Here is a 20,473-nt window from a genome sequence, read left to right on the forward strand (position 1 = left end):
ACTTTCATAAGATGGATTGTTTAGGGGGCTTCCCCGGTGGTCCAGCGGTTAAGAATCCACCTTGCAATGCAGGGGTTCGATCCCTAGTCAAGGGACTAAGATCTCATGTGCCGAGGAGCAACTAAACCCAAGTGCTTCAACCGCTGAGCCTGCGCTCTGGAGCCTGAGAACCGCAACCAGAGAGTCCAATGCCGCAGCCTAAGAGCCTGCATACTGCACCCTGCATTGAGGACTGGAGGCAGCCAAATAAATACTTTTTTTTTTTAAGATTGTTTAAAAAAAAAATACATGTGAAAATTAAAATCATACATGTGTATTTATAGCTAACGTCCTCCATATTTCTTCTTTCTAATCATATGTAAAATGCTGTTTTCACTCATTCACTAAGCTTTCATTGAGCACTACTCAAAGCTCCAGGGAGTCCATGAGGCCTACCCAGAAGGAACTCACAGGCCAAAGATGGGCGCTCACAGACTTGGTGGAAAGAGATGGAGAGTCAAGGACAGGAAATGATTAATGGGAAGAAATAACACTAAATGGAAATTTCATGTTTACTCCCAATTTATTGATTGAAGACTAATCCAACAAATTAACGTCAAATAAATCCAGGGAAGAACTCTGCCAGCTTGACTGTAGTCAGATTCAGTTTTCTGAAATTCTCACGAGTGAATGTGTCAGGTCGAGGCCGCAGCGAGGAGCAGATGCTGAGAGACGGCGGCTGCGTCGGTAGAACACTCTTTAGCTCTTATAGATAAGAAACGGTCCTTACATTTATGTTACAAGAAATACACCTGTTGATACCTATATCCTCTAGTTTGCTTCTGGCAATAGTTTTGTTCTCACTATAAAAGAAATTTACAATTGTATTATTGTAAAATAATTCTAAAGGAACAATAGGGAACCATTACAGAAGTTTTCGAGAACACACAGTCAGAAGTGATCCATGAGACCAGATCCTAACAATTCTATTGCTATCGCTGTTCAGTCACTAAGTCCTTCCTCCCCTGCCTTCACTGTCTCCCGGAGTTTGCTCAGATTCATCTCCACTGAGTTGGTGATCCTATCTAACCTTCTCACCTTCTGTCATCCTCTTCCCTTTTTGCCTTCAATATTTCCTAGCATCCGAGCAATTCCATAGGAAACTGTAATATACCAAAGCAAATCTTGGAATCAAACAGTATGCTCTAATAATAATTTTAGGGGAAATGGAATAAAATGCAACTGCAAAAGCAAACTTACTTGGCAACCTGTGAGGTCTTCCCCTTCCTTACAGGATCAGAGCCTCTCTCAATCTCTGCAGGACCATCCCTCCCTGAAGAATCGCTCCCTTTTCTGAACTGCTTATTTCATCTCACCTAGTGGAACTAGGGGGCTTCCCTGGTGGCTCAGACGGTAAAGGATCTGTCTGCAATGTGGGAGACCTGGGTTCAATTCCTGGGTAGGGAAAAATCCCCTGGAGAAGGAAATGGCAACCCACTCCAGTATTCTTGCCTGGAGAATCCCATGGACAGACGAGCCTGGTGGGCTACAGTCCACGGGGTCGCAAAGAGTTAAGACACAACTGAGCGACTAACACTTAGACTTAGTGGAAACAGGCAGTGAATAATGTGCTACTATTTATTTTCCATGTTTTTGTCGTTTTCTCCAAATACATCATACGCTGGTTTCTGAGGACAGGAAGATCGCCTTCTATTCCTCTGTATCCCCAGCAACTAGGAAGCACCCTGCACGGGATGCATGTTTGTTGATGTGGCCACAAATGCTCGTTTTGATATTACTACTTAATGTGAATATTAGCAAAATGCAGTTGGTTAATATTTTGAAGAAAGAACCTGGGGTTAAAATTTTCTAATGTTATATATTTTGCCTTATTTGCCAAGATTTCTGAATTCAATATAGCTTTGTATGATTTAGAGAAGTAAAAATTGTAAGAAATAAAACCATTCCCGTTTTTAAAAAATGGACATTCATTTATTCTGAATTTTAAAATCTCTTTAGGATTTCCCTAATCCCTTGGACTGCAAGGAGATCAAACCAGTCCGTCCTAAAGGAAATCAGTCCTGAATATTCATTGGAAGGACAGATGCTAAAGCTGAAACCAATCCTTTGGCCACCTATGCGAAACTGTCTCATTTGAAAAGACCCTGATGCTGGGAAAGACTGAAGGCAGGAGGAGAAGGGGACGACAGAGGATGAGATGGTTGGATGGCAACACCAACTTGATGCACATGACTTTGAGTAAACTCCGGGAGATGGTGATGGACAGGGAGGCCTGGCGTGCTGCAGTCCATGGGGTCACAAAGGGTCAGACATGACTGAGCGACTGAAGTGAACTGAACTGAGGACTTCCCTGGTGGTCTAGTGGTTAAGAATCTGCCTGCCAATGCAGGGGGCATGACTTGGATCCCTGGTCAGGGAACTAAGATCGCATATGCTGCAGAGCAACTCAGTCCACGTGCCCCGATTACTGAGCCCGCACGTGGGGCCTGTGCTTCATGAGAGAAGCCACTCATGAGAAGCCCACGCACCGCAACCAGAGAGTAAACAAATAAACAATAACAACAACAAACTCTTTAAACTTAGATAAAATATACAGAGAACAAAAGATCACGAAACTTTTTACTGGCCATTAACCCTTGTTTCGGAGAAGGCAATGGCACCCCACTCCAGTACTCTTTCCTGGAAAATCCCATGGATGGAGGAGCCTGGTGGGCTGCAGTCCATGGGGTCGTAAGAGTCGGACACGACTGAGCGACTTCACTTTCACTCTTAACTTTCATGCATTAGGGAAGGAAATGACAACCCACTCCGGTGTTCTTGCCTGGAGAATCCCAGGGACGGTGGAGCCTGGAGGGCTGCCGTCTATGGGGTCGCACAGAGTCGGACACGACTGAAGCGACTTGGCAGCAGCAGCAGCAGCTCCTGTTTGCCATTCCCCTCTACCAAACTCCTGTTGATACAGTCATTCTAATATGTCAGTGAGGAACACTGTTCAAAGTTTTAAATAAGTTTTAAATAATGCATAACTATCCTAAACAAATAGGATCTACACCTTTTTTGAATTCCACCTACCACACCCCCACACTTAGCCTACTTAAACTTCAGATCTGGGGCTCTCCAGGTGGCCCAGTGGCTAAGCCTCTGTGCTCCTGACACAGGGGCCGGGGTTCAGTGGCTAATCATGGAACTATCCGGACCCCACACGCCGCAGCTGAGAGTCTGCCTGCCTCAACCAAAGACCATGAGTGCCACGATGAAGAGCGAAGACCCCTCATGTTCCAAGGAAGACCTGGTCCAGCCAAATAAATAATAAATAAATATATATTAAAAAAATCAGACTCTCCAACGGCACGGAAGTGTCAGAGACAAACACCACGGGGTAACCTGAGAGCTACGAGCAGACTGGTGGCCACCCGAGTGTGTCAGGGGAAGGCTGGTGTGGGGACACAGGCTTCAGGGACTCAAGACGGCCTCACCGTCGACTCTGAAAGTAATGCACTCCCGCTCTCTTACTGATAAGGTTCTGTAAGGAGGTGTGAGGTTTAAGACATAAATACCCCTATGCTGCTGGCACTGTTTAGTTTCCCTAGAAACCCCAGACCCGCCCCCATGGCTGTTATCAAGGATCCCCGTGACTTGGGAGGAGAAGACCCCACCCATTCCCACGGCTCTGGGGTGAGCTCGGCTAAGCAGCGGGGTGCGAGCACCTCGCCTGCGCTGACTGGTCCGTGGATGAGCAGGTATTCCTGGGCCTCATCACTGGTTGAGGAGGGTCCCAGGACCGCAGAGGGAAGCCCAGAACCTCTCACCCGCTTATCTAAGCAGAGTGGCTTACATTAAGCTCATAAATGAAGGGCACCCCCCACCTGTGGTCTTGAACCTTCCTTTCCTTCTAGAGAGATTCCCTGGGTGGCTTTCCGGTGGCTGTACTATAGGACATGGCAATCCACTCCAGTATTCTAGCCTGGAGAATCCCATGGACAGAGGAGCCTGGCGGGCTACAGTCCATGGGGTCGCAGAGAGTCGCATACAACTGAGCAACTAACACTCATGGTCTTTCCCACCAAAATAAGGTGCGGATAAGTACATGTCAACAGAGGAGCCTGGCGGGCTACAGTCCACGAGGTCGCAAAGAGCTGGACATGACTTAGCGACTGGACAACAACAGGAACAGGTGGAGACAAAAGTCCCCACAGAGCCGCGGCACGAACCTTCTGCCAAACGCTGTCCTGCAGACACTCCCCTGGGGCTCTCCCCCGTCTCAAGCAGCAGCACTTGCCTTCCAGATGCTGCCGGCCTGGGGCGTCCCCCCGGGAGGTGCCTCCTGCTTCTTTTCTGCCGCCTTCCTTGTTTTAAGTGCTCTGTAAGTCAGATTAAAGTATTTGTTTGTTTATTTTTCTCAGTAGCCGACTAAAGACAAATCTGCAAGCTCAGGATAAAGAAAGACACTTCAAACTCTGCCTTTGAAGCCTGGTTTTGAGTCAAGTAATTTACTTCCCTCCTAGGGACCAATTATAGATCAGGAGGAAAATGGCATGCGTGGCTTTCACGAGAAGACCAGAGACAGAAGCGCAGTTCGCACCCTGCTCGCTTTCTCATAGAAACAAAAGCACACAGGTGAAAGAAATGTCACCATGTTTAGCAAAATAAAAACATCTCCGAGGTGCTTGTCCCTCCTCCTCACACTTTAGAAAAGTTAACTCCAACTTATCCAATAATATTAACTACCCAGATCAAAACAAGCTTTTGATAAGAAGGAAAAGTATAAAATTCTCTAGAAACAGGAGTAACAGGATCTCAGCCTGGGAGTCCCCGTCCTGCCTGGAGGTCACAGAGCTTGCCCACTTGTCCCCACTACATAACTTCTGGTGTTCATGATGGAAAAAAGTTCCTTACACCCCCATGTTACTGTTAGAATTAAGGGATGAGATGACAAGGCTGTAGCATTGCTAAAAGCATGAGCTGTAGAGTCTGCAGAACAGACTTTGCCTTCTGGCTAGAACTACGCCATGGACTGCAGCACGCCAGGCTTCCCTCTCCTTCACTGTCTCCTGGAGTTTGCTCAAATTCAAGTCCATTGAGTCAGTGATGCCATCCAACCATCTCAGCCTCTGTCAGCCCCTTCTCTTCCTGTCCTCAATCTTTCCAAGCATCAGGGTCTTTTCCAATGAGTTGGCTCTTTGCATCAGGTGGCCAAAGTAATGGAGCTTCAGCTTCAGCATCAGTCCTTCCAATGAATATTCAGGGTTGATTTCCTTTAGGATGGACTGGTTGGATCTCCTTGCAGTCCAAGGGACTCTCAAGGCCCAGCGCAGCCAAACAAACAAACAAACAAATATAAAATGGAGGTGATGATAACAGCCACCCTGGGTGTGCTGGAAAGAGTAAATGAAACAAAGCATGAAAAGCGTTTAGTCTCCAGTGGGTGATAAAAATCTTTAGCAGTAGTATGAGGACAGCACCCTAAGGGTGACCTCGCAAAGAATCTAGTGTCTTAACTCTCAAGGTCAGCTGGACCGAGGAGCTGCCGTCCTCCCACACCCGGAGGGGCTGGAGAGCTCCCAGAGTCAGAGTCTCTCTCTCTCTCTCTCTCTCTCTCTCTCTCTCTCTCTCTCTCTCCTAGAAAGAAGACAGAGTTAGGAAGGGAAATAAGACTTCTCCATTCTCCTGGGACAGAGAAGTGGGTAGAGTACCTAGAACATTTTCCTAAATTTTTCAAATGCCTGGATAATGCCCCCTTAGCACCATAAATATATAAAACATTTACAGTCTGCTTTTAGGAGCAATGAAAAAGAACAGAATCTAGAAATAACTCTTAATTGATCTTCAGTTCAGTTCAGTTCAGTCGCTCCGTCGTGTTCGACTCTTTGCGACTCCATGAAGCGCAGCACGCCAGGCCTCCCTGTCCATCACCAACTCCCGGAGTTCACTCAAACTCATGTCCATCAAGTCAGTGATGCCATCTAGCCATCTCATCCTCTATCGTCCCCTTCTCCTCCTGCCCCCAATCCTTCCCAGCATCAGAGTCTTTTCCAATGAGTCAACTCTTCGCATGAGGTGGCCAAAGTACTGGAGTTTCAGCTTTAGCATCGTTCCTTCCAAAGAAATCCCAGGGCTGATCTCCTTTAGAATGGACTGGTTGGGGACTCTCAAGAGTCTTCTCCAACACCACAGTTCAAAAGCATCAGTTTTTCGGCACTCAGCTTTCTTCACAGTCCAACTCTCACATCCATACATGACCAATAGAAAAACCATAGCCTTGACTAGACGGACCTTTGTTGGCAAAGTAATGTCTCTGCTTTTCAATATGCTGTCTGCTAAGTTGCCTCAGTCGTGTCCGACTCTGTGTGACCCCATAGACGGCAGCCCACCAGGCTCCCCCATCCCTGGGACTCTCCAGGCAAGAACACTGGAGTGGGTTGCCATTTCCTTCTCCAATGCATGAAAGTGAAAAGTGAAAGTGAAGTCGCTCAGTCATGTCTGACTCTTAGCGACCCCATGGACTGCAGCCTATCAGGCTCCTCCATCCATGGGATTTTCCAGGCAAGAGTATTGGAGTGGGGTGCCATTGCCTTCTCCACAATATGCTGTCTAGGTTGGTCATAACTTTCCTTCCAAGGAGTAAGCGTCTTTTAATTTCATGGCTGCAGTCACCATCTGCAGTCATTTTGGAGCCCAAAAAGATAAAGTCTGACACTGTTTCCACTGTTTCCCCATCTATTTCCCATGTAGTGATGGGACCAGATGCCATGATCTTCATTTTCTGAATGTTGAGCTTTAAGCCAACTTTTTCACTCTCCTCTTTGACTTTCCTCAAGAGGCTTTTGAGTTCCTTTTCACTTTCTGCCATAAGGGTGGTGTCATCTGCATATCTGAGGTTATTGATATTTCTCCCGGCAATCTTGATTCCAGCCTGTGCTTCATCCAGCCCAGCGTTTCTCATGATGTACTCTGCATAGAAGTTAAATAAGCAGGGTGAAAATATACAGCCTTGACGTACTCCTTTTCCTATTTGGAATCAGTCTGTTGTTCCATGTCCAGTTCTAACTGTTGCTTCCTGACCTGCATACAGGTTTCTCAAGAGGCAGGTCAGGTGGTCTGGTATTCCCATCTGTTTCAGAATTTTCCACAGTTTCTTGTGATCCACACAGTCAAAGGCTTTGGCATAGTCAATAAAGCAGAAATCGATGTTTTTCTGGAACTCTCTTGCTTTTTCGATGATCCAGCAGAAATTGATCTTAGCTTAGGCAAATATGAGAGTACTTCATTTGCAAAAACGTCACGATATCCTCACTATCTAAGAAGGTCCAACACGGAGCCTCTCTAGTATTTCCTGCACAAGTGTAGATGCCCCATTTTCCTGTTCGATGTGGTAGCACTCTCAGGGAAAGACACTATCCTGTACTCTACTGAAATCCATATAGGAATCTACCAGATGCTATGTCATTCACAGCAATCCAACAGTATTAATTATAAACTAAAATTCCCTAACCTGGTCACAAAAATTTATTATGTAATAGTTGATACACACAAAAGAGTGAATATATGTTCACAAACAGCTGCCTCATGAAGCTTGATAATGAAACCGAAACCTACGAGCCCACTCCCATCCAAGAACTAGAGAACTAACGGCCAGTATTACTGTGGTACCTGCATCTGCCTCCCGATCTCAGCCCTGTGCTTGCCTTCAGAAGCGGCCGCTCTCTTAAACTTCAAATGTATCGTTCCCTTGTCTTTCAACTTTTTCTTTTCCCAAGATGGACCCTCAAGAGAATATTATTTAGTTTGCACAAACACTGCAAAAGCTTGGAGACCTGTCCCTCCAAACGGATCTGAAGTGGGCGCCATAGAGCCTAGGACGGCTCAGCTCTTGTCTTTCTTCCTTCGCAGGCATCACGTGCCTTCATCTCCCTGGAGACTCGGCCAAAGTCCCGAGGATTCTCCTGGAACCTGCCCGCAGCGGTCACAAAATTTCCTTCATTATCTGAAACGGGGTAGAACTCTCTGGCCCATTCAATAGGAGCCGGTGTACTCGTCATTTCTAGCGTGTACGATGGGGACTTGAGGCTGCCCGCCGTATTGGTGGGGAAGCCCTCCGCCTGAAGAAGAGGAAGCGCAACCCAGACGTCTCTGGACAGCTGTCTATGAATCCACGGCAACTACCTTCCTAACAGCTCCTCATTGACAAGGACCAAAGCAGAGACCGCTCAGCTGCCTGGGTGACTGTAACTTGGTCAGCATATCCGCTACCGAGTCCCCCGGACTTGCTTAAACTTCTGTTAAGAACCGTGATTTCCGAATCATTTTTCCAGAAAGCCGTGTCATTGTGAGCGTCCCATCCTCACTGATGAAACCCTTAAGAACTGTGAAGGACCTGAGCGTTCAGTCTCACTGCAAGCTACCAAAGCAGCCCATCGGTCTCACGGATGCCGGCAGAAGGTGCAGGTCTCCCGGCTCGGAGGCAGAGGGCGCACAATTTACAGCGCAGCAAGCAGCGCGAGCGTCGTGCGTTTGCATCGCCTTCCGAACCTCTGGGTTCTGTGGGGGGATGCGATGTGGATGGGCTCGGAGAGGTGGCTACCCGCATCCCAGAGGCGGGGCCTTGAGCTTGCAGAGCCCGGGCCTTTTAGGATGGCTGGTAAGCATGCCTGCCTTTTGTTCTGGGAAGAAACACTGACTGCATCTTCCAAGGATGCTTGCTATATAAACATTCTTGAAAAGGGACTGTGGGGCAAAAGGCAGTCAGTGCCTTACTCATAAGATGTGCAGAAACGAGAGAGGTCCAGGAGTTCCCGCGGTCTATCATTATCTGTCATACGTCAACTAAAAATTTTATTTAAAATGTTTTAAACGGCATGATTGTTTTAAATTCCATCTTGAACCCAGAAGTGACAGAGCCTTGTGAAGAATGTGTGACGACGTGCAGGACTGTGTCCCCCGCAAAGATACGCATTTATTAGAGCTGACAAGTATGTGCTTTACAGGTTCACGCATTCAGAGGTTTTGAGGGAATCTTTCTGACTCAGTTTTTTCTGTACTAAACAAGCATAATAATTCTTCTCTGCAATATTCACTTGGAATCTAGTTAAGAACTCTAAAAGACATAAAGATCTGCTGCGAAATGGAAGGACAAAAATCCTGAAGCTTCTGGCCATGGTCGGTACGGCCAGCGTGCCTCCTTGACCAGATGTAAGCACGTCTGTACACTGAAGCGCCTGCTTTACACTATCCCACGGTTTGCACCTTTTCTTCCCAAAGCTGCCAGTTTTCTCGTGTTACTAATGTACTGACCTCTGCTTTATATTACCCCGTAATTCATGCCTTTTCTTTAAGTCCATCACATTCCCTGAATTACTAACAGCCTGACCTCCCCTTGATATTATCCTGCAATTTACACCTTTCCTCCCGACCCATCAGCTCTCCCAGTGTCACAGCTAACGCACTGGCGGCTCACAGCCTGCACTTCCTGCCATTTGTACTTATTTTTCAGAAAGGCCAGGCCGAAGCTGCCCTGTTACTGTGTGTCTAGGGCCGAAGACCAGAGACTGCCGGGGCAAGGGCTTCCTGACAGGCCTGTGGACGCGGCTCCAGACTCAGGAAGGCTTTAGGAAGTGACCAACTTGATGAGCTGGGTCCCCAGGTGTTGAGGAAGATGTATATTTCCTCACTGTCCTTTAAGAAAGGTTTAGGGGCTCCGCAGGATGAGAAAAGTCTTACATTGCACATATTACATGTTTACTTACATTTAACACGTTTTTTCCCCATTACATTCACATGAATGAGAGGCTTTTTCATATAGTAACAGTTTTCTCTCAGTTTGTACTCTTGCTATCTGTTGCATTTCCTCCTGGTCACTCTGAAGCTAAACCATCCTGCGAATGTGTTAACTACTTGAAGTCTGAGATGAGTTAAAGCTGGTAAAACAAAGGGAGGTAGGGTTAACCAGGCCACCTCACCCGTCTCCTGAGAAACCTGTGTGCAGGTCAGGAAGCAAGAGTTAGAACCAGAATGGAACTGACTTATACAAACCCGGGAAAGGAGGCTGTCGGGCTGTAGACTGTCCCCCTGCTTATTTACCAGGGAGGAGGAAGTGGCAACCCAGTTTAGTGTTCTTGCCTGGAGAACCCCATGGGGTCACAAAGAGTCGGACACGACTGAAGTGACTTGGCAGGCAGGCAGGCTTATTTAATTTATATGCAGAGTACATCATGCAGCATGCCTGGCCGGATGTGCTGGATGAAGCACAAGCTGGAATCAAGATGGCCAGGGGAAATATCAATAACCTCAGATATGCAGATGACACCACCCTTATGGCAGAAAGTGAAGAGGAACTAAAGAGCCTCTTGATGAAAGTGAAAGAGGAGAGTGAAAAAGTTGGCTTAAAGTTCAACATTCAGAAAACTAAGATCATGGCATCCGGTCCCATCACTTCATGGGAAATAGATGGGGAAACAGTGGAAACAGTGTCAGACTTTATTTTGGGGGGCTCCAAAATCACTGCAGATGGTGACTGCAGCCATGAAATTAAGAGACACTTACTTCTTGGAAGAAAAGTTATGACCAACCTAGATAGCATATTGAAAAGCAGAGACATTACTTTGCCATCAAAGGTCCATCTAGTCAAGGCTATGGTTTTTCCAGTGGTCATGTATGGATGTGAGAGTTGGACTATAAAGAAAGCTGAGTGCCGAAGAATTGATGGTCTTGAACTGTGGTGTTGGAAATGACTCTTGAGAGTCCCTTGGACTGCAAGGAGATCCAACCAGTCCATCCTAAAGGAAATCAGTCCTGACTGTTCACTGGAAGGATTAATGCTGAAGCTGAAGCTCCAATACTTTGGCCACCTGATGCAAAGAGCTGACTCATTTGAAAAGACCCTGATGCTGGGAAAGATTAAGGGCAGGAGAAGGGGACGACAGAGGATGAGATGGTTGGAGGGCATCACCGACTCGATGGACATGAGTTTGAGTAAACTCTGGGAGTTGGTGATGGACAGGGAGGCCTGGCATGCTGCAGTCCACAGGGTTGCAAAGAGTCGGACACGACTGAGCAACTGAAGTGACTGAACTGAGTTTGATCTAATTGTGCAATCAGAGGATTCCTGGAGGTCCAGGGGTTAGGGCTCTATGCTTTCCCTGCATGGGGCACGGGTTTGATTCCTTGTCGGTGAATTAAGATCCTGCATTCTGGGCCACATGGCTGAAGACAAACAAAAAGCACAATAAACAACAACAACAAATATATATAAAATCGGAAGGCACTGCAGAGTTTTGAAGAGACTTGACTGGGTAGCCTTTCCCTTCTCCAGTGGATCTTCCTGACCCAGGAATCAAACCACGATCTTGTGCATTGCAGGCAGATTCTTTACCAACTGAGCCATCAGGGACTCAAAAGGCACCCTTTATATAGTAAGTCACTGAGTAACTATTTTGAGAACCCACTGTGTACTTCAACTGATCATTCCCAAAATAGTGAGCAGGAAAAATTCTAATTCACAGAAAGTTGCTACACTGTATCATGAGTAATGACATTCAGGTCCCAAAACTCAGTAATGAAGAGACTGATCATTATCATTTTTTGTTCAATTGTTTCTACATTTGTAATGAAGTCCGTGCTTTCTCTCCAAGACTGTGGGAGATGCGGACTGCACTGCCGCGATGCTGGTCACTTACTACCTTGTTGCTCAGTCGCTCAGTTGTTCCTACTTTGCGACCCCGTGGACTGCAGCACCCCAGGCTCCCGTCCATCACCATCTCCCAGAGTATGCTCAGACTCACGTCCACTGAGTCTGTGATACTAGCTAGCCATCTCATCCTCTGTCGTCCCCTTCTCCTCCTGCCCTCAATCTTTCCCAGCATCAGGGTCTTTTCAAATGAGTCAACTCTTCGCATGAGGTGGCCAAAGTACTGGAGGTTCAGCTTTAGCATCATTCCTTCCAAAGAACACCCAGGACTGATCTCCTTTAGGATGGACTGGTTGGATCTCCTTGCAGTCCAAGGGACTCTCAAGAGTCTTCTCCAACACCACAGTTCAAAAGCATCAATTCTTTGGCGCTCAGCCTACGCAGGTCAGAGGAAAACAACCTGAGACTCTCAAAAGAGAGAAGGAAAATTCTAGTTTGCAGTTCAGACAGACTCTGAAGAATATTTTGAGACAGTAGTTTTCTCCAGATGAATTCTGTGGTAACTGTGGTATTTGAGGTTTATAATGCTTTCAGTGTTTACAAGGTCAAATCTAAATTTATATATTGAAATGCATTCTATTTTCACTGTTGAGAATGGGCGGAATCGATTTATTTGCTTATTTTGAAATGCGTCTACTGGCCTTTAGAAGCTATTATTTACATAAAGGTGCTTTTGAACTTTACAAACATGTTGGATGCTACCTGCTATTCTAAATATTTTAAATAAAGTATTAAATATGTACAAAGCAACAACTTATATCCAAAATAAGAAAATGAAAGATGGAAATCATTGCCAAATGCCTTCCTAAATCATATTTTTAAGTAATCATTTTCACAGATTTGTTTTTATCATACTGAATTAAAATATACTTTCTTAAAATATTAAACCATATGAATATCTAAATCTATTTTCAATGTTTACACAAATAGTATGGAGAACATTTCTGATAGCATCAATAGGTCTACTTTGGACAATTATTTTATTTAATGGTTATTACAAGCCAGTGTCTGTTTTTTAAAACTGACCTAAGAGACAGTTAACAAATGTGAATATTATTTTAACCTTCTTTAAGGTCTAAATTCACTTTTCATCTTGGCTTGTCTCATTTTCACCTTGTACCTGATTACTTTACAAGGCATATGTCTCTTTAATTGCTTTTTGTACTTCTTTTTTCATTTTTTTTTTAATTGCTTGTTGCTAAGCAATGTGCATAACATCAGGGTATACATTCATTTTCTGAGAACGTGGTCTATTGGTATTATTTTCCTCTATTCCTTTACCTCATTGGAATTGACCTAAACTGTACTTTCTGCTTTCTTTTGACTTTTCTTTTTGCCAAAATACGTTCCCCCACCTTCCTGTCCTTTGATCAGAACTCAGTCGCTATTGTTTTCAGTATTTAGCCCCGTGTTCTTCTACTTTGCATTGTTTTTGTTGAGCTCTGGTGGACAGGCTCATATTATACGACTGTTTTTCCTTTAGTCTACTCTGTCCTGCTTCTTCCTTTGTATTTAAAGACATTAGAAACGTACCTCTTCTTTTATGACATTTAGGTCATTTCCTGCTTTTTTCCTTTAATCAGCTTTTCTGTTCCAGATGTTGGCATTGATTTTTTCAGGACCACAGCACCTGTTCTGCCCTCTTCCTTGTCTTACTGATACTTTAGCAAGTATAATACTGATTATGGTATAATTCTATGAAACCTCCACTTACCCAGCTTATATTTGTTGTGTTTTTCAATGAGCTACACTGCATTTAATTTATTTAGCTATGGTAAGCTGCCCAAAACAAAAAGTTCCCCCAGAAAACCAAGAAACAAAACACTAAACACATATCAATTACTTACACGTATCCATGATTTTCTGTTACACACACGAGAACACTAAGTGCACACTCTGCCTTCGCCAAACCAAGCCCACTTGTAGGCTGCCGTGTACTGCCAGGCTCATATAGACCTGTTCCTATCATTCTTGGAGACAATGATTTCTAAGTATGGGGTGAATGGGTTTACGACATAGGATTACCTGATATTCAGCTTGACTGACTCTGAGCATAACCTTATAAGGTCTTGTGTTTTCGAATTATAAAAAGAAAGAAGTGAGGATTCTTCTATTATAATACAGGGATGTTACAGAGCAAGTTTAAGCAAGATTCATTATGGATAAACTCTCTAAAACAAAGTTGCTCTATCAGACATGTCAGAGATATGTTTGGGTGTACATATTAATATTAGTATATCCTCTTTCACATCTGACCTATTAATACTTTTCTAGTTCTATTTAATCTGAGCTCTGCAAGTACGGCCTTCTGAGCATTTACCTCTAAGACTCCTTTCTCTAGAGTAACAGACCGCACAGTCAGTGAACGGGCTCACAGTAACTGACACCTCGGTCAGTCCTTCCGTATCTCACACTGATCCTAAACTGGGAATTCACTCCCATTTTTTCCACTGAAGGTGGTTTATAATAAGTTGAAAATTAATAGTGGAAACAAAATAATAAGCTGGAAAATGTTTTAAAAATGATAAAAACATAAAAATGAAAACAAGTGATAAAAATATACCAGTGATGTCCGTCTTTAACTCTGGCCTAGAGGCAGTAAGTGTAGTTATCAAGAATACAGGCTTGGGGGTCAGTTGGCTTTGCTGTCTTGACTATTTCATTAAAATGAAAGCTAATAAAACTTATAGAGCAGTAAAATGGTGGTTAAGAATGTGAGCTTGAAATTTTATAAGGCACCACACTGAGTTTAGGACAGTCAAGACAATTTTGAAGAAATCCTAAGGCTCTAGGACTTATACTACTGGATATCAGGACTTATCAGTTCAGTTCAGTTCAGTCGCTCAGTCGTGTCTGACTCTTTGTGACCCCATGAATTGCAGCACGCCAGGCCTCCCTGTCCATCACCATCCCCCGGAGTTTACTCAAACTCATGTCCATTGAGTCGGTGATGCCATCCAGCCATCTCATCCTCTGTCTTCCCCTTCTCCTCCTGCCCCCAATCCCTCCCAGCATCAGTCTTTTCCAATGAGTCAACTCTTCTCATGAGGTGGCCAAAGTATTGGAGTTTCAGCTTTAGCATCAGTCCTTCCAATGAACACCCAGGACTGATCTCCTTTAGAATGGACTGGTTGGATCTCCTTGCAGTCCAAAGGACTCTCAAGATAAAATCATATAATTAAGAGAGTGTGGTATTGGCACAAAGATAGACAAGTATAAAGATCAAGGAAAAATAACAGAGAGTCAGGGAAGAGTTGAAATTACAGTCTCTCAAGTCTGAATTCAGTCTAGAGGCAGAATTCCTTCTTACTCAAGGAATCTCAGTCTTTTTCTTATAGACATTAACTGGTTAGGTGAGGCCCACCCACATTAGGAAGGGTAATTACTTTACTCAAAGGCCACCATTTAACTATGTCGTATAGTCGCTAAGTCATGCCCAGCTCTTTTGCAACCCCATAGACTGCAGCCTGCCAGGCTCCTCTGTCCATGGGATTTACCAGGCAAGAATACTGGAGTGGGTTGCCATTCCTTCTCCAGGGGATCTTCCTGACCCAGGGATCAAATACCTCTCCTGTATTCAGGTGGATTTTTACTGCTGAACCACCAGAGAAGCCCCAATTAAATTAATTAAACATTAATCACATCTTAAAAATATCTTCACAGCAACAGCTAGACTGGTGTCTGATGAAAAACTGGATACCACAGTCTAGCCAGGGTCACACTTAAAACTAACCATCATGCTTGTATTAGGCAAAGAATAAGACCAAAAAAAGCGTGAATCCTAAAAAACTGACAAATTGGATCTCAACAAAATAAAGAACTTCTGTCTTTAAAAGAAAATGAAAATGAAAGTCACAGGCTGGGACTTGCATCTGGAATACGTAGAAATCTCTCACAACTCAGTAGTTTAAAAAGAATATTAAAATACAAGCAAAGGTTTGAACAGATCCTGCATTACAAAGGCGTGGATGGCAAACAGGACAAGAAACCGTTGTTTGAGTCCTCAGTCATTAGGGAAGCACGAATTAAAAGCACAATGAGATACCTATACACCTATTAGAAATGGCTAAAAAAAAAACAAAACAAAAATTAATAACGCCACGTGCTAGCGCCAGTGGACAGCAGCTGGAGTCCCATCTTCTGCCTGTGGGAATGGGGATAGCAAAGTGAATTCAGAAAAAGCTTCCCAGTCTCTTTATAAAATCAAACATACACCCACCATGTGGCTCAGAAATCACACTTATTGACTCAAAAGAAATGGGGGTAAATATCCAAATAAAAACCTGAACACAAATGTCTACACAGCAGCGACATTCAGAGTCACTCCAACTGGAAACGAGGCAATGTCCACGAACAGATAAAACTGGTGCCTCCGCACAACAGGATGTGACCGATGGTTTAACCTGATCTGTGCAATGACATGGATGAGTTTTGCATCCATTACATTGAGGGAAAGAAGCCCAATACAGAAGATTACAAATTGTATGATTCCATTTACATGGCATTCTGGAAAAGACGATAGCATAGGGACAATAATAATAATAATCAGTGGTACCAGAGACCGGGAGTGTAGGGAGGGAATTGAAAGGAATAGAAATATTTTATATGTCGATTATGGTGTTGGTTACACAACTGCATACATTTATCAAAACCATAAGACCATAATACGTCTATTAGTGGACAATTCTATGATCTGTAAACTGTATCTTAATAAACCTGACTTTACAGTACTAGCAGTGAAAGCCAAAAAGATGAAAAAAAATATTTCTTTAGGAAGAAACTTCCTAATGAGATGGCTGAATGGCATCACTGACTCGATGTACATGAATTTGAGCAAGCTCTGGGAGTTGGTGAAGGACAGGGAAGCCTGATGTGCTGCAGTCCATGGGGTCACAAAGAGCTGGACGTGACTGAGGGACTGAACTGAACTGAAGGCAGAAACATAGTGGGGGACGAAAAATTGAAATATGAGTTCAGAAAGGAAGGATGTAAAATTTCAAATTGGTAAAGAACATTTTCACATAATTTTAAATGCTTGTTCACACATTTTTTCTTTTCTTTTTTTTTTTTTGTTCACACATTTTTGAAAGAAAAATGATGAGTGTCACATCACTGTAGTATGTACTCAATAAATACATTTAAGAGTGACATAACAGTTTTATTTTAAAATGTCAGTGTTTGCAATACACTGGAAATTATATGCTTTGCAACCATTAAACTTACTTTGACAAGTTTTAGCATCAATCTAAACATGCACAAGGAAATGCACAGTTTTAAAGAATACTTTTAGAGAACTACAAAGACTCCTGCTCCAGAAGACAGCTTCCCCAAACTCTGCCACAGATGGTTGGCAGGTGTGGCAAGACTGAGCCCCAGAGTCCCTTGGGCAGGCAGGCTGTCTGCCTTCAACCAGAAGCAAGCTGCCTGTTCACTGAAAGGTGCTTTGCAAAGGCTCCTGTTGTCTCTGATGCAAGAAGGTAAAAGAGACTGTAAGACACTGCTCTGCAGAGACCCCTGCGCGTCAGCACAGACAGAAAGACACAAGAGCACCCGCGGCACCATCAGCGCCAACAACGAGGCGCTGAGAACAGGTTCAGTGCCCTGCTGCTGCTGCTGCTGCTAAGTCGCGTCAGTCGTGTCCGACTCTGTGCGACCCCATAGACTCTGGCAGCCCACCAGGCTCCTCTGTCCCTGGGATTCTCCAGGCAGGACCACTGGAGTGGGTGATTCAGTGCCCAGCCACTCGCAAATAGATAAGCACAGTGAAGAACTGCCTTTCAGTGGGATTACATGTAGCAATGACAATAAATGAGATATTACAGCTCATTGATAAGATGCATCATTATGGATGAATTTCCAAAACTTGATGTTGAGTGAAAAAAATCAAGGTCATGATTACACATACTATGATATTATGCATGAAACATTTGAAAACATGCAAACCAAGATAATGAATTGTTTAGGAATAAATATCTATGCAATTGTATTAAAACATGCACAAGATTGACAAATAACCAAAATATAGATCGCATGGTTCTCTCTAGAAAGAAAGGTTAAGGAATCAGGGAAGGATGCATAAGGGTTTTCAACTCTTCGTGTAATATATTTCTTTAAAAAAATCTGGCAAACATGGCAAAAGTAGACTGAAGAAAACTAAGTAGCTGGATTGCAAGCGTTACATTATATTCCTATCTATGCTTCTCTGTGTTTAAAGTATTTCCAATAGACACACAAAAAGTATGTATTTGGTATCCTGAAACTTGGCAAGAGTTCTTTGTCATGATTTATACCAGATACAGAATCTTCAGGTCCGAAGAATCAGAAAGGGTGATTAAGCTTAGAGATTAAATATACACATTATTAACTTTTTAGTTAGTTAATCACTGGAACCTAAATCCAAGGTCGGTCTGGATATCCTCCTCAAGTTCCAAGAAACGCAAAGAAAATCTGATGCACATGAGTAGGTAAAGACTGAACGTCACGTCGAACACCAATCGCTCACTTTTCTGTGCGTGGTGTGTGCTCTTGCTTCAGTGCATCCTACTCTTTGCGACCCCGTGGACTGTAGCCCCCCATGCTCCCCCATCCTTGGGAGTCTCCAGGCAAGAATACTGGAGTGGGCTGCCAGTTCTTTCTCCAGGGGATCTTCCCAATGCAGGGACTGAACCCGCATCTCTTGCGTCTCCTGCACTGGCAGTTGGCTTCTTTACCACTAGCACCACCTGGAAAGCCCATCTTTAATAAATTAATCATGTGATTCATCAGACAAGAACTAAATGACCACATGCTTTGCGGTAACTTGAACATCCAGAGGTAGTCAAGACAGACGAGAGACAACACTGCCCTCATGGAGCTTTACAGTCAAGGGGGAGAAAGAGACAGTGAGCGAACGAAGAAAAGCGATGGTCTCAGAGATTAGTATCATGAGTGATATTAAACGGGTGGTACAGATTTATTCGGAGAAGGCAATGGCACCCCACTCCAGTACTCTTGCCTGGAAAATCCCATGGATGGAGGAACCTGGTAGGCTGCAGTCCATGGGGTCGCTAAGGTCGGACACGACTGAGCGACTTCACTTTCACTTTTCACTTTCATGCACTGGAGAAGGCAATGGCAACCCACTCCAGTGTTCTTGCCTGGAGAATCCCAGGGACGGGGGAGCCTGGTGGGCTGCCGTCTATGGGGTTGCACAGAGTTGGACATGACTGAAGCGACTTAGCCGCAGCAGCAGCAGAGATTTACTGTTGGGGGAAGGAGGGATAAGCTGAAGCCACTTAGGATACAATAGGCCTCTCTGAGGTTGCAATGTTTGAAAAAGGAACCTCAGTGCAAAGACTGAATAGAAGGTAGCAGATGTTTTGACCAATAAGATGAGTGAGACTGAGAAAGCATAACGAAATAGACATGAGCTCTATAAGCCTATAGAAATAAAGGACACAGCATTAGGTAGTCATTTAAAAGTTTCACAATTCTTTTTAAAAAGTTATTAATAAAACTAAAAATACGTTGCTTCCTATCCAGGAGCTCTTGAAAGGATCACACCTCAGTCCTCTAGCTTGACTTCTTACCTGATGTTTCAGTAAAAGTAGTACTTTGGTATTATCCTGAGATAAAGTAACACTGAAAATAAAATAACAAGGAATCCTCAAGGTATTTACTGAACACCAGTAAAAATCAACCTTTTCCTAACATATGTGCCAACCACTTAGAAAAGATAACACACTGTAAATATATTCTCGAGAGCAGGTGTTATGGAATAAAGCAAGAAAACTTACACAGGGATCAAAAAAGCAGGTGGCTACGAACAGTAAAATAATATTACAGTAAGACATTAGACATCTGTATCATATTCTAGCACATGTGTTAACACTCAAACTTTTCTTGAAGCTATAATGTATTCTCCTGGGGATGGATATAGTGAACAGTGGATCTCTTCATTTCAACCAGAAAAAAAAAATAATCTAAAGTTGACTGACAGAGAGGAAAACTCTATTAGTTAATAGCTATATCCCAGATGGCCATCTTCGGGGCGTTTAAAGACTATTATCTACGTCATTGTCTTATATACCGAGGTAGACAACATGGTTAACACCATGAGAATTACAGGGACAGACATAAGACAGAAAATGCTGCCCTGTTTTTGTTCAAAAGCGATGGCACAGTGAGATCTTCCCTGTTTGCAGTTCTGCTGAGGGAGGTAGAGAATGAATGCTATTTCATCACTCAGGCATATCCGACTCTTTGTTATCCCATGGACTGTGGCCCGCCAGGCTCCTCTGTCCACAGGATTTCCCAGGCAAGAGTACTGGAGTGGGTTGCCGTTTCCTTCTCCAGGGGATCTTCCCTGCCCAGGGATCAAACCTGCATCTCCTGCATTGACAGGCGGATTCTTTACCACTGCCCCACCAGGGAAGACCACAGAAAGAATAGTGGAACTGAAATTAGTGGTCAAAGACCAGACAAGCCTTCTCTAGGAAAATGGAAAAACAAAAACCATTCAGATCCTCTAATTCAGAAACACAAAGGCTTAGGAAAGCCTGTAAGATCAGGAAAGGCTTGCATGTGGTAATTAGAATGATTTTCCAAGCCTGAAAATTAAAAGCCATGAAAAAACACTGTGGTTTAAAAGAGGTTATATGAAGACAATTTCTTTGAATCATGGCTGTGTAAAAATGTATAAAACTTCTTATCCATGAGGTTAGACAAATGAAAATAGTTTCAAAAAATTACTAAAGTGATAAATCATGAATTTTGAAGCCTGAGTTTGAATCCTGACTTTCCACTTATTAG

At 43.8% G+C, this 20,473-nt stretch overlaps 1 protein-coding gene across 8 annotated transcripts in view; it reads right to left on the reverse strand.

Moving 5' to 3' along the window:
* The window catches only part of EFCAB11 (EF-hand calcium binding domain 11), a 171,481-nt gene that overhangs the window by 82,744 nt on the left and 68,264 nt on the right, over positions 1-20,473 (reverse strand). The window contains exons 6-7 of one of the 8 annotated variants that reach the window (XR_008699811.1): positions 4,212-4,361; positions 742-842 (exon numbers count right to left, since the gene is read on the reverse strand). The exons of 4 other annotated variants lie outside the window; for them this stretch is intronic. Coding sequence is in view for 3 of the 4 variants with exons in the window: in XM_055538878.1 (XP_055394853.1) it covers positions 746-842 (97 nt within the window). In the remaining variant the exon portion in view is untranslated. Of the gene's footprint in view, positions 1-563; positions 843-4,211; positions 4,362-20,473 lie in introns of those variants that run through there. 3 more of the 8 variants (XM_055538883.1, XM_055538880.1, XM_055538878.1) reach the window with 3 other exon arrangements.

Source organism: Bubalus kerabau, chromosome 10 (assembly GCF_029407905.1).
Source record: "Bubalus kerabau isolate K-KA32 ecotype Philippines breed swamp buffalo chromosome 10, PCC_UOA_SB_1v2, whole genome shotgun sequence".
Taxonomy (NCBI): domain Eukaryota; kingdom Metazoa; phylum Chordata; class Mammalia; order Artiodactyla; family Bovidae; genus Bubalus; species Bubalus kerabau.